Source organism: Toxorhynchites rutilus, chromosome 3 (assembly GCF_029784135.1).
Source record: "Toxorhynchites rutilus septentrionalis strain SRP chromosome 3, ASM2978413v1, whole genome shotgun sequence".
Lineage (NCBI taxonomy): Eukaryota > Metazoa > Arthropoda > Insecta > Diptera > Culicidae > Toxorhynchites > Toxorhynchites rutilus.
Window position 1 is genome coordinate 287,954,638 of NC_073746.1, and position 14,008 is coordinate 287,968,645.

At 37.1% G+C, this 14,008-nt stretch overlaps 1 protein-coding gene across 2 annotated transcripts in view; it reads right to left on the reverse strand.

The window, feature by feature from the left end:
- Positions 1-4,640: 4,640 nt before the first annotated feature.
- LOC129777707 (sorting nexin-27) overlaps positions 4,641-14,008 on the reverse strand; it is a 49,808-nt gene continuing 40,440 nt past the window's right edge. For both annotated transcript variants that reach the window (XM_055784143.1, XM_055784144.1), the window contains 2 exons: positions 6,792-7,160; positions 4,641-6,727 (listed from right to left, as the gene is read on the reverse strand). In XM_055784143.1, the coding sequence (XP_055640118.1) occupies positions 6,659-6,727; positions 6,792-7,160 (438 nt within the window). In that variant the 3' untranslated portion in view covers positions 4,641-6,658. The remainder of the gene's footprint in view (positions 6,728-6,791; positions 7,161-14,008) is intronic.

Sequence of the window (14,008 nt, forward strand, 5' to 3'; positions counted from 1 at the left end):
AAACATCTGTTGAACAAAGCAATAGAGACGCAACAGAATCAAACCTCGCGAACTTCGCAAACACGCGAAATTCATAACACCTTTTGGGACTGTTCCAACGAAGTGGCAAATGACAATAGTAGTCAGTATCGGGTTCAGGAATAAAATCCCATTGCTAACAGAATCGACTGTTATGTCAAAACATTTCGAATCAGTCACGACCCTATTTGTTGCCCATTAAACTCTAAACAGTACACCAAATTGTCAAGGTTTACTAGAGTTTATCTTTCAGCTCTTTGCAGTAGTGTTTACAGCGAGAGACTGTTCTCTGAAGCTGGCCTTGTATACGAAGCAAAGCGTAATCAGTTGTCACCATAAACTGCTGAAAATTTGTTAATTTTTTTAATATCCCATTAGCATTTTTTAGCTGTAACAGAGCCGGGTTTCAATCGTGTACATGTACATGTTTATGGTGCTATAAATTGTAAATTACACAGTAGTAATAGCCATTTAGGCGTAAAGGTGTTCTTTCTGTTCTTCCATTGTTCAGCCGGACAGCGAAAACAGTTGATATGATCATTGTTGTGTTGTTTATAGCACAACAGCCCGATGTTTCTTGCAGATTAGAGCAGTTGTATGGTTGATTCGATCTTCGTTCCACCGTGGATCGATCTCCATCGATGATGATTGTTGCGTAGACGTAGTTATTCTATAACAACACAAAGATGGTCAATTGAGGGCCCTGAGTTTGGAAAATTTGTTATTTGTTCATCATAATTTATCACCGGTTAATTTTGAGTATTGTTTAGATAATTATAATAGAAGTAATATTGTTAATAAATGATTGTTATGAGTTAATATTAATTTTATTTCGAAAATAAATCTGGCATTTCAGTAATCAAATCATATTCTCAATTACGTATGAATAATGTTGATGAGCAGCTTTGTTATGATTTATGTTGTGTAAATGAGAAATTGTTGATTTTTTCTAATATAGTAATTTTATAGGATAGCAGGTCACTATCCTATAGCCGTTTCATCTCTAGTTTTGACACTATTTTAAAAACACTTCACCAAAAATTAAGGTTTGTGACAAAAGTTGAACCTAAAATTTGCAGACATATCTGCGAATGCGGCATCTCATATCTTATTTAACAACCAGTAGAATGAACACCTTGTCACATGCAGTTCATTCTGTCACCCACTATGAAACTAACCACTCACGTCATTCGATACGACTGTCGGAATAGAGTGAGAGGAATTGATCGAACATCATGTGGCACATATTGCATGTTTTGAAACGTTGCGAAAATATTGAGTACTAGCTGACCCGGAAAACTTCGTCCCGCTCAAAATTTATTTTTCGTTATCACATCCACGTTTTTTTTATTAAGCGCACGTTCATGGGTCCAATCGCAGAACTTTTCATTGATTGATCTTCTAGTCAACTCTTTAAAATTACTTTTTTTTATCTGTATTATAGTGATTTTTAACTCAATTTGGCTGGTTCGTCACTTTTACTTCCATTTTTGGAAGAATGTCGCGAGTGAGAATTGAACTCGTGACCTTTAGTGTGAGAGGCATTTAAAATTACTTTTTACTATAACATTCTTAGTACTTCTACCAAAACTTGTCAATATAATATCAGTTTATTTTCAGACACAATTCTCGTTCACGATTTTTCAACCACTTGTAAAACACATGTTTATCCGTTATATGGAATAAATGTTTGATACTGAAAATATGATAGAATGAAGACAGCCCTAAATCGGACAATTCCTCTCTCGAGTTTCGCTCTTATCAACACATTCGGCGATTCATTTTTATTTATATAGATAGAAGACGATATAGGAGTGCGTTTTATAACATTAAAATCCATTTCCACTTTCGAACGAAGAACAATTTCGTTAGCACAGACATCAAATGGACTAACAACGCTTGTCAATATGTAACTGTAGAATTGAATTTTTCAATTTTTTTCCATTTTTTTCAGAGTTTTCCGAAAATTTTCAATTGTTATGTTTGGTTGGAATATGTTTTGTTGAAATATGTGCATTATTTTTATCGGACCCCCTCTCCTTTCCAGAGGAAGGAGGGGTGTCATACCATCATAGAGACATTTCTCGTACCCAAAAACTCTCACATCCCAAATTTGGCTCCATTCGCTTGATTAGTTCTCGAGTTATGCAGAAGTTTGTGTTTCATTTGTATGGCAGTCCCCAGGCCCTCAGAAAGGGGGTAAGTGTGTTGAACTACCATAGAAACGTTTATCGATCCCTAAAACCTCTATATGCCAAGTATGATTCCATTTGCTTGATTAGTTCTCGAGTTGTTCAGAACACCCCCCACCTTCCTCTGTAGAGAGGGGAAGGAGTGTCAAACTACCTAGGAAACGTTTTTTGCCTCCTAAAACTTTCACGTTTCTTGTTTAGATAAGTTTAATTTTTCATCTAAGTACTACAGAAGGGCGACACCCTAGTAACCCACCCCTCGTGCTACCCAATCACGCTACGCCACTGGCGCGAAGCATGATTTTGTCATAACGACCAATACTGCCGTAATCTCGCAAAGTGACGCAAGCGCCAGAGGGGAAAATTTTCAGTACGAGGCTTTTCTTAAAAATGCATGTATAATAAGCATACGCGTGCATTACGAAAATCTGATCTGTACAAAATGTGTACACTAGATGGAAATTCATTGCCATCGACTTGAATCTTAAAATAATGCAGTTTTATTTAAGCTATGTTACCAACGCCAGTTTGTTGTGGAAACAGCAAATCAAAATCGCTGTTTCCACTACCGATTGGCGTCCATCCATCAGAGTATGCGAAAATCTCTTTCCAATTATTTTCTCCAAAATGCCGCCGTTGAGCGGAGTATGAGGAAGCATCAGGGAGAAGAGCTCTACACATTTTCCGAAATTGTAGCATGCGTTGAGCAGGCTAATGTAGTTAAGAACCCGATTATAACAATTATAGACAGCACCGATTTATTCCAATCCAAAATGCAATAGAAAACATCCGTGTTAAATAAGATAATGCCGTCTGAAATTATCCGATGTAAGGAAAATTCAGATTACGCGAGGATGTTCTGATTTTTGTTATAAGATGCGTTTCGATGGAGAATTTGGAAGAGTGCAGCTGTTCACCAAATCCAACATAAACCCTTCTGTCAACACTTAGCTTCAATTCATCCGAAAGATAAATTGAGCTCGTGAGGTAAGTAAACATCAAAAAGCTTTGACCCTTGATTTCTGAAGGTAAAAGACACTATTGGGAAATCCTTGTAATCAACAATTAAATTAATGAAATATTCAGTCACAATCGTTATGTGCAATATGTGAGAACAGCAAAACACTTCAATCTAGGATATTTTTTTTAAGATTAGTTTGATTTTATGAATTCAAATATTTGACGAGACATTTAAATAGTGCTTCTAAGTACATGATTCGAAACTACAACAAAACATAATTGTTATGCTAAATGTAGCACCGCATTAGGATCGACTGTTTTCGATTATAATGTTTGACATAACGAGCTTTTCGGAAAAGTGTTTTTTTTTATGAAAGAAGGTATGTGACTCTTATTATGCTAAACGTTCATTACCGAAGATGTTGTTATGTGAAATTTGCTGTCCCTGCTCGTTTATTCTATCAAAACCATCAGAACAGATAAAAAATCACATCGCATCACAATCAAAATACATCACATCATAAGGGAGACGGCGCTTGCGCCACATTACAGTGGAAATGGCGCTTAAGCCACTCCGTTTTCAAGCTTTTGTGGGGTCATTTTTTTAGATTTCTGTAAAATTTCGCAGTCATTTGAAAGGATTTGACATTCTTTATCGATTTATAACATAAAAAGTAAAATGTCAATTTTGGCGCTAGCGTCACTATGCGAGATTACGGCAGAATAAGCTTCACTACATGCCCGCATTATCCATTTTCCATTTGAATTGGAAATCCCGCTTTCCTGGATCTCCGATAATGAGGATTCAACACGCATTTTAACAGCATTGAGACTGGTTAGATACACAATCAATTCTTCGATTTCCACGGAATCGAGTGGCAAGTTCACCGCGGATAAATAAAAAAGAAAGACTAAAAAATAAGGTGTCAACACAAAAAAAAAGATATTTCAGCACGAAAACTATTTTTCACGAATACAAAAATCATCAATACGTTCATCGTTATTGTGACATTGTGTCACGATTCGTTGCATGTAACAACGAACGAATTCCACTGGAGGAAATGTCCTCTGCAAAATCATATTTGAACAAAAATGATTCGAATTATTCAGAAAACAACGTTCAATCAACAAACACTGCCTGGAATAGGTTCCGTCCGATAAAGCGAAAAGCATTAAGCGCAGCCGCCAGATGGCGAGGTGCATGAATTTCAGCGCCGGCGTGAACGTGTTAAACTATTCATCTGTCAAGTCGTGTACACCGGTAGTCAAATAATGTAAAAGTGATGACCGAAATGAAAAAGACAAGAGTGTTTCTGAGAATGATAAGTAAAAAAGCATATCAAATAGACTACACAAACAATTACAAGTAGGGCTTTCAAATGTGTCAAACCTGTGCTATCTTCATGTACCAACATATAGTCTGTCCTCATGTCTGATGTGAGGGTTTTCGAAGATAATAACCATTGCCAGTTCCTCGTTTCAAAGTGTGTTATTACTTTCTCTTCATAATCACCATCTTGCAGCATGCTCAAACAGTTAATGAGTGATTCATTGCTTCAATGTAAATTTGTGTTTCGGTTTGTATCCTTACAGAATATGTTCCATGATTAGCTGACTGGTATTTTCACAATTTTTCGATAAATCTATTTGACATAATCATTTCGAAATGCAGTAACTAGTTTTTATATCAGCTCCAAATATATTTCTGTTTGTCAATTTTTCTGTTACTTCCCAAAACACCTCTATTAAAACTATTTCATTTTGATACATATCAACCGGATATTTAAATTCTATTCGAAATCTGTAAAGACATGCCCCGCTGTTTTCTGTTTCACTAACACGATGTGGTTTTATTAAGTTTGCTTTTTTTTCGTAGTTTATGTTTGCAGTGGGGATGATACAGTTTAATAACAAGGTGTTCCTTTTGTTTGTAATTGAAATCTGTTTCTTAACATTAGAGGCTCTATAATAATGATGGAATTTATGTAGAGTGTTTTAATATTCTTAAGATAAAACAAGTTTTACATATTAGACAAAGCAAAAGATTCAATCACTCTTCACTCATAAAGCGTAAGCGTCTCTGTCTGCATTGTCAATAACGTAGAGGCTCTTAAAGGATTTTGTTGTTGGTAGTTTTGTGTCGACTAGTTCCGCCAAAACAAGCTTTGACCTCGCAAACTCAAATCGGACAAATTAGAGTGAATTGTAATTTGGAGGAAGCGATTATTCTCGCAAGTTGAAAATTAGTTGCTACATTAGACACTTTTCTACGCCAAAAACTATCTTTCTTGTATAATGAGTCCACATACACTATGCTACTTGCTCATGCAAATTATTATAAATTGTAATGAGAATATAACTGTACCAATATATGCTCCAACTTCATGATCTCGTGACTTCAGGGAGGAAATTGACAAGTTCATCGAAACGAGAAATGATAAAAGCTCTACGATCTCTGCTCTATAATTTCCGCAAAAGGAATGTATCAGTAATATTTAGAATAAAATAACAATTATTTCCTGTTCGAGCTAGAATTCTTAGCAGAAAATCACGATCATTCTGCAATTACTTTTCGTCTAAACATCAACTAAATGCATTCGAGTGCGAGAGTTCTACCTACGAAATGTGAGTGATATTATTTTTTTTTCATTTTACACTTGTCGAGAGAAAGTGTTTGATTTTTTTCTAAACTATGACACGACTAAAACGGTTTGACTGACGTGAGATGACACCCTGTTACTGCTAAGAATTCTTAACTATCACATCATGCTCACTCTTAATACTTTCCAGCACTTTCTTCACAATCGATGGATGGTTTTGGGGACTGAATGAGTAAGTACCACCAATAGTGAACGGATATCGCTTTTGTGAACTGTGTTAACATAAATTATTGATCTTATATCAACTAATAATCACATGAATCGTAATAAAACTGATGTTATATACTTTTTGATTGATAGAATCACATTCATTTTTCTAGACGGGACGCAAACATTTCAAAATATGTTGTCATTAGTGGAGAAACAAAACCGCTTTGTGAGACGGCCCACACTCGGAAGAAATATCGGTTATAAAAGGAGAAAACAGAAATTTTAATCAGAGAAGTTGTAGATTTTTAATATTAGTCGACTAAATCGCCTCATGATATTACGTTAATTACGGTATTACGGTTAATTATAGAAAAATAAACATTTCAACGAAGTGGTTTTGAAATGTTTCGGAAGGTTTGAAGCATTTAGTTCTGTAGAGTGTGAAAAATGTTAACTCATAAATGAAATATTCCGAGCTACTCAACCTTATAAATAACCGAAAATGCTGTTGTGAAACATATTGATAGGCTTGCGGCAATCCAAAAACTTTATTGGGACGTTAATCTGCATAGTCTCTCCAACCATCAATTAGACTTTCTTCCTTCTTTTCCACGAGTAAATTATATCGAAAGAATGAATTTGTCTAGTTTACACTAACTTATCCCCTCTGCAATCTGATTACTCTCCTGTGTCGTCCCAGGAGCGTTCCTCCATTATTCTATCGAAGCAATCGGCTAAGAAAGCGTGCTGAAATTCAAAATAAAAACGATTTCAATTACTGAAATGAAACAATGCATTCAAGTCTACGTACATATGGCGTAAACACCTTCACCCATCGCGGTGGTTTGTCAGATCTACTGTACTGGAAGCAGAATGCCATCGATTCCTCATCGCTCTCCCAGCGTGAAATAGTGGCCCACTGCAGTTCGACCGTCTGCGCCTCAAGAGCCCCATCCTCACGACAAGCGTGCAACCGGAAGCTTTTCATACCGACTGCCGGTACGACGTGTCCTTCCTTGCGGCTATCGCAGGCGCAATGGGGGAATACAATGTCGCCATATCCTGGCAGCGTTCGGGCCAACGAGAGGTACTCGTCCGCCTTCTTCGAGTCCTGTAGAGCCTTCAATTCGTACAGTCGTCCATCCGCTCGGATGTTTCCCCGGTTAACCTCATCGACCGCCTGTGAAAGAAACGATGAGTGTTTTGGTGAACTTTGATAAACTTGGCTGAAGTTCAAAGTTTCGAAAACGAGAGCGTTACGTTGGAGGTGCAAGGTTTTGAGCGTTAATATCTTTTTGCCGGTTAAACGAAGTGGTATGATAATCACTTCATTCAAAAGATAAAATGTCTCGTTTATACTGCTTTATACTTCTAAAAAATGATTCGATCTCCTGCCGGGATGCATTACGGTAGTTCATTGGAACCTTGGCCATGATCAATGAAAAGATAAATGTCAGCATGTTCTTCAGATCTTTCGTAACCTTGGCGATCAGTTGCTTCTCTGTTCACAAAATCAGATCCTCTATTTGTGGTTCACCCAGCAATTTTCTATCGGTCGCAGCTGGGAGACTTTGGGAGGGATGGCGGACTTCGGTACAACGTCTATTTTCAGCCGCTCTTTCTGGGTGATTGCCTGCTACTCAGACACGACCGGCCTAGACTGACGCTTCCGCATAAAAATTTCAATTTTAGCCATATACTTGTTCACAGTTTGGTCGATTGCTCCGGATTTTATTTGATGAATAGCATAAGATTTTGCATCTTTCAACTCTCCTGTACTAGCGCGAAAAATCGTAACTCGTATACTCTCAGACAGTGCGTGTGCCTGTAGTATTGCTATTTTGATTTTTAGGCGTTATTAGTATTTGTTTCAAACACCTATACTCGCGCATAGGTCTCACCGACCGAGAAATGAATAATTCGTTCATTTCTCAGAAAACATCAACACTGAGACTTTGCGATTCTCTCTAGCTTCGTTATTCGTCGTTCGGCATCGTTTAGCGTATTGAATGTGTATAAATTAATGTTGGTGGCGTGGAATATTTATTGAATATAATGCATAAGATCATTACCGGACTATTTTTATTTGATTTTAGTTTTTTTTTGTCACTCGATTGATCGGATATTATTCGTCCATATATTCGTCGTTAGATTCATACGAGCAAAAGCAAAAAATAAATGTTTGACTTTCGTATAGTTGTTCGCTAAATACAATGGACACACATATACACACTTGTGAAAGAATTGTACTTTTGGAAGTATTGTAAACTGCAAACTATAAACTAATCAATGGCTTATAGTTATGTTTTACAGTTACAGTTTCAGGGATATTTTTTTATAATATATGGACTGAACAATGTCGACAAGAAAACAAGTTGCAGGAAGTTCCTAGAAATACGTTTATATCATCTTTTTCTGTCCCATCAAAAAAAAGCATTAATTATTAGTTTAACAAAAACACAGCGACAAAGAATATTAGAAATATGCTAACTTTATATTGCAGAACCTTTATCGTCTGGTAACTATTTAGAAGGTACATTCTTCTCTTTAAAAAAAAAGACCCGAAAAACACGCTACAATTGCAAAATATGTTTGACTCGAGCATGCAGTTCTGGCATGTTCTGATTCTTACACCAATGAAACCACAATCGATTAATACGTTTTTATGTTATTTTATAGCTCTTTATACTTTCATGAATTATATTCAGTTACTTACTTTCAATTAATAACACGAAAAAAGCCTAATTTCGTTATTTGTGTTGGAGTACCAAAAATTACTCTGTTTTGAGGAGGCTGAATTAGATGACTATTAAAACTGAATAAAGACGAAGAAAACAAATTTTCTGGAGTTTCTTCATTCAATTATACTCTCTTCTTTAAATAAATATCAAGAAACCCAAAAAAAAAATTTACAATAGCAATATTACAGAGAAGTTCAACTTTCGGTCTGTGACACCGTGCGCGAGTATACGAGTTATAATTTTGCACGCGAGTACAGGAACGTTAAACAAAAATATATAATTGAATGGTAAAACTCCAGAAAAAAATTTTATCTTCATCTTCAGTTTTAATAGTTATTTAATTTAGCCATCTTTGATTTATTGATTCTCGGTCAATCAGACCGTATGCGCGAGTATTCATGTTCATTTTCCATTTCCATTTTCCTTCAGAGTTTCCAGGAAATTTTCAATCGCCATATTTGGTTGGAATATGTTTGGTTGACATATGTGCATTATTTTTATGGGACTCCCTCTCCTTTCCAGGAAGGGGTGTCATACCATCATAGAAACATTGCTCGTACCCAAAAACCCTCACATCCCAAATTTGGCTCAATTTGCTTGATTAATTCGCGAGTTATCCAGAAGTTTGTTTTTAATTGGTATGGCAGCCCAATGCCCTGAGAGAGAGGGTAGCTGTGTCGAGCCACCATAGAAACGTTTCGTGCCTCCTAAAATCTCCACATGCCGAATATGGGTCAATTTGCTTGATTAGTTCCCGAGTTATGCAGAAATTTGTGTTTCATTTGTATGGGAGCCCCCCTTTAGAGGGGGAAGAGGAGTGTCTAACTAACATAGAAACGTTTATCGATCCCTAGATCCTCTATATGCTAAGTTTGATTCCATTTGTTTGATTAGTTCTCGAGTTGTTCGGCACTCTCCTCCTCCTCTTTAGAGAGGGGGGATGAGTGTCTATTCACCATAGAAACGTTTCGTGTCCCCTAAAACCTTTACATGCCAAATTTGGCTCCATTTGCTTGATTAGTTTTCGAGTTATGCAGAAATTTGTCTTTCATTTGTATGGCTCCCCCTTAGAGAGAGGGCACCCTAAAACCTCCATATGCCTAATTTGGTTTCATTTACTTAATTGATTCTCGAGTAATGCAGAAATTTGTGTTTCATTTGTATGGCACCCCCCCTTAGAGAGGGGGAGGGTTTTCGAACTATCATAAGAACCTTTCCCGACCCCAAAAACTCGCTATACATAGATAGGCCCTTTTAATATGTTTTTGCGTTATACCGTCATGTTCATGAAATTTTATGAATTTGCTTATAAATTCCAACAACTTTTTCAAATACATCATTATGGTAAAAATACATGTTTAGGAGTTACGTTGAAAAACATTTGAAGACATGTGGGTTAATACTAAACGTAGCGATATTAAACAACATTTTTTTATCTTAATACAAACTTTTAACATATTACTCAAATTCAAACATCGTTCATCAGTTGATCAATCTTCCTTATCTCTATACAGAAATAAACGGCATGATCCGCAAAATTTTAAAGATGTATCTAAAAGGATACTGCATCCCATTAAGTTATGTTTCACAAGCATTGACACGGTTACGAAACGTTTTTCAGATGAACACTCACCACTCAAAATTTTGATTTTTTGATCAATTTTTTGATCAGAAGTCCCAAAAGGTCGAATTTCGGCCAAAGATATTTTTCGAGATAACACCAGATCTCGACGTTATGTGCATTTTGAAGTCATTCGGCATCGAAAACATTTTTTCGTTTTCCCTAATTTCATGTGGGAGATTTTCGAGGGTGAAAAATCAAAATTTTGAGCGTTGAGGCACCATTAAATCATGTCCGATTGAGCTGAAATTTTGCACAGGTCATTTTTTTGCGCTAATAAACAAAATGTACCTGGTCAGTTTTTGAAATTTGACATGACCATTTTCGCTGCCACCCTAATATAGATATACAGAGGTACCTTATAGATACCTGACTTCAGGTACAATCTAGGCATAACGTAAACAAGTTAATCATTCTTGTACCCATAAAGTCCGATTGAATCAACGAGGTGTATTTGTGTTGTAGGGATTTCAATTCGTGTTTTGATTGTGTAACACGAATAATATGTTTTTTTTTTTATCTTCGCTTATTTTTCGTCGGCCTATTTCCGCCACTTTAGTGCCAATCACCGACATCAGGGAAGCGACTCCACCTGTTCCTACCTATCAGACTCAACAACTCATGAGCCGGGCCAACTTCTTTTACTTCCCCTCCGAAGGAAGACGTAACCAGAGATTTTTCGCCTCAGAAAATCTCAACGACGCCAGCTGGGATTGAACCCAGACCGATCGGATTGTGAGGCTGTTACGCTAGCCACACAACCACTGGCGCCGTCTCGAATAATATGTTAAAAGTTTGTATTAAGATAAAAAAAGATTTTTCAATATCGTTACGTTCTGTATTAACTCAAATGCCTTCAAATGTTTTTCAACGTAACTCCTAAACATATATTTTTACCAAAGAAATCATAAGCAAAATCATAAAATTCCATTTACTACAAAAAGACAATAAATTAGAAATATTTTTTAAATTTATAACTCGAGAATGGCTGCATTTAGAAGGAAATTGATAATAAACTTTTTTGTTTTAAATCACACCATGATTCATAATTTGTGGTTCAAGCTGATTGCTAACACACAAAAATTCCAAGTTTCTAAAATTCATAAAAATTCGATGTTCCACAAAGTTTATCAAAAATAGTTTTACCATCTTGGACTATTTTTTTTCAATTTTCTACATGATTTCTATTTTATATTTAAAAAATATAAAAAATTAAAAAATAAATATTTTAGATATTGCAAATTAATGTTTTTTTTGTGAATAAAAAAAGTGTACTATATCATGCTAGAAGGAATAAAGGGTGTGTCACATCAAATTGCATCACGGAAAAAACGCTGTAGAAATTTAATTTTTAGGAATTATATCTTCAGCTTTCGCTTATAATCAGATAAGAGTGTATAGATCACGTTGGCCATGCTTCACTGTCAATTTTTCGTAAATTTGGAAAAATGTCGTCGAACGAAAAAGAGCGTCGTGAATTAATCCTGTGCACTCATTTCGAGAATCCGGAGTTGTCACATCGGGACATCGGTAAGATGCTGGGAATCGTCCAATCCACGGTCAGCAGAGTACTAAAACGATACTTCGAGAACCTAACCATCGACCGGAAGGTGAAGAACGGCAAAAATGGATGCTCCGTCAGTGAAAAAGATCACAAGCGCGTAGTTAAGCAGTTTAGACGTGATCCGAGAAGCTCGGTCCGGGATGTCGCCAATAAGCTGAATTTGTCAAGTTCATTCGTCCAGCGGACCAAGCAGCGGGCGGGCCTGCGTACATACAAGGTTCAGAAAGCTCCTAACCGCGACGAAAGGCAAAACATGGTGGGGAAGACGCGAGCCCAGAAGCTGTACACCGAAATGCTGACGAAACCGCATTGCCTGGTAATGGACGACGAAACCTACGTCAAAGCGGACTTTCGTCAGCTGCCGGGCCTGTTGTTCTTCTCCGCAGAGGACAAATTCAGCGTTCCGGAGGATATTCGCAAGCAGAAACTATCCAAGTTTGCCAAAAAGTACATGGTGTGGCAAGCGATCTGCTCTTGCGGAAAGCGGAGCGCCCCCTTCGTGATGACCGGCACGGTAAACGGGCAGGTTTACCTTAAGGAGTGCCTACAGAAGCGCTTACTACCACTATTGAAGCAGCACGAGGGCCCGACCATCTTCTGGCCGGATCTCGCTTCGTGCCACTATTCAAAGGACGTGTTGGAGTGGTACGAAGCCAACGGGGTCACCTTCGTCCCAAAGGAAATGAACCTGCCCAACGGGCCGGAGCTTCGCCCAATGGAGAAATATTGGGCGATTATGAAGCAGGCCCTCCGGAGGAACCCAAAAGTTGTCAAATCGGAGGCGGACAAGAGAAAATGGATTTCTGTTAAAAAAAAAAACTACAACCTGACGTTGTACAGAACCTTATGGACGGGGTAAAGAGGAAGGTGCGAGCATACGGGCTTGGGCTCGAAGTATGAATAAAAAGAAAATGCCAAAAGTTGTTTAATAGTTTTTATTTTACTGTCTAAATTTTTCAAAAGGATCGGTCTACTGGGCGAATTTCTACAGCGTTTTTTCCGTGATGCAATTTGATGTGACACACCCTTTATATTTATGCGAGTTTCATTGTTCAAATTCGTTGAAATCATTATTGAAATAGTAGGTACATGTATGAAATAAGCTAGGCCTATTCACCTAGAATCGTAATTGAATTTTTTTCATACGTACAAATCGTAGTAGGAAACATAACGTTTCTTATAATCAGGCATAACAGTTTTTGGATGGGGTGGTATATTTTTACTAGGTCAAAACCACAACTGGAACTCCTTTGAGAGCAGAAGGTGATAAGGTATATCAGCTTTTGAAAACAGAATATTATCAGTAGTAGTCCTCCACTGACCACTTTGCTCCCAAACAACAATTTCTATGCGAAATAATCGCTGAAATTGAACAAAATATCTGTTCACCTACGTGAACAGACGTCCAAACTGTTGATTTGTCGAAAATATCAGGTCAAATAAACTAAACTTCGCTAGAAATCCCCTAAATTCGAAACGCACTACGGCCGAATGGCTACCGAGAGAACGATTTTTGTTTTTATTTATATCTTGACATGTGAAGAATTTCATGGCTCAAAAGTCATGAAATTCTTCAAACATAAGTTGACTCTCAATACGATATCAATAGTCAATAGTTATACTACCAAACAAGCAGGTGACCACTTTGCCTCCACTACCCCTATTCAAAAAAGCTCAAATTGTAATTCTTAGATAAAGAAAACAATATTCGAACACTAACTAACCCATTTGGCAATTTGAGCAATTTTTCACCAAATTTTGGGTTGCTCTCGTTTACGGAGTTTACGGTGCACAACTAGTCCATTTACTCACGAGACGCCTCTGCTTCCATGTAACTTGAGTGTTAGCTTACATGGTATCTTCGAAGCTTCGTAAGCTATGTGTTAAAGCTGAGAGTTAATTCGAGTATATCCGTTGATAGGTCCCCCGCTAATACGGTACACTGCCTTGGAGCTGAGGATCGCACCAACAGCCACTGTTGCTTTTATCAAACAATCTTCAAATCTTTCAAATCTTTGATATGATGAAATATTCTCTATATTGAACATTTCGTAATCTCCGCTGTTGAATCCATAGCCAATAGCATCATTTGTACGCAATCT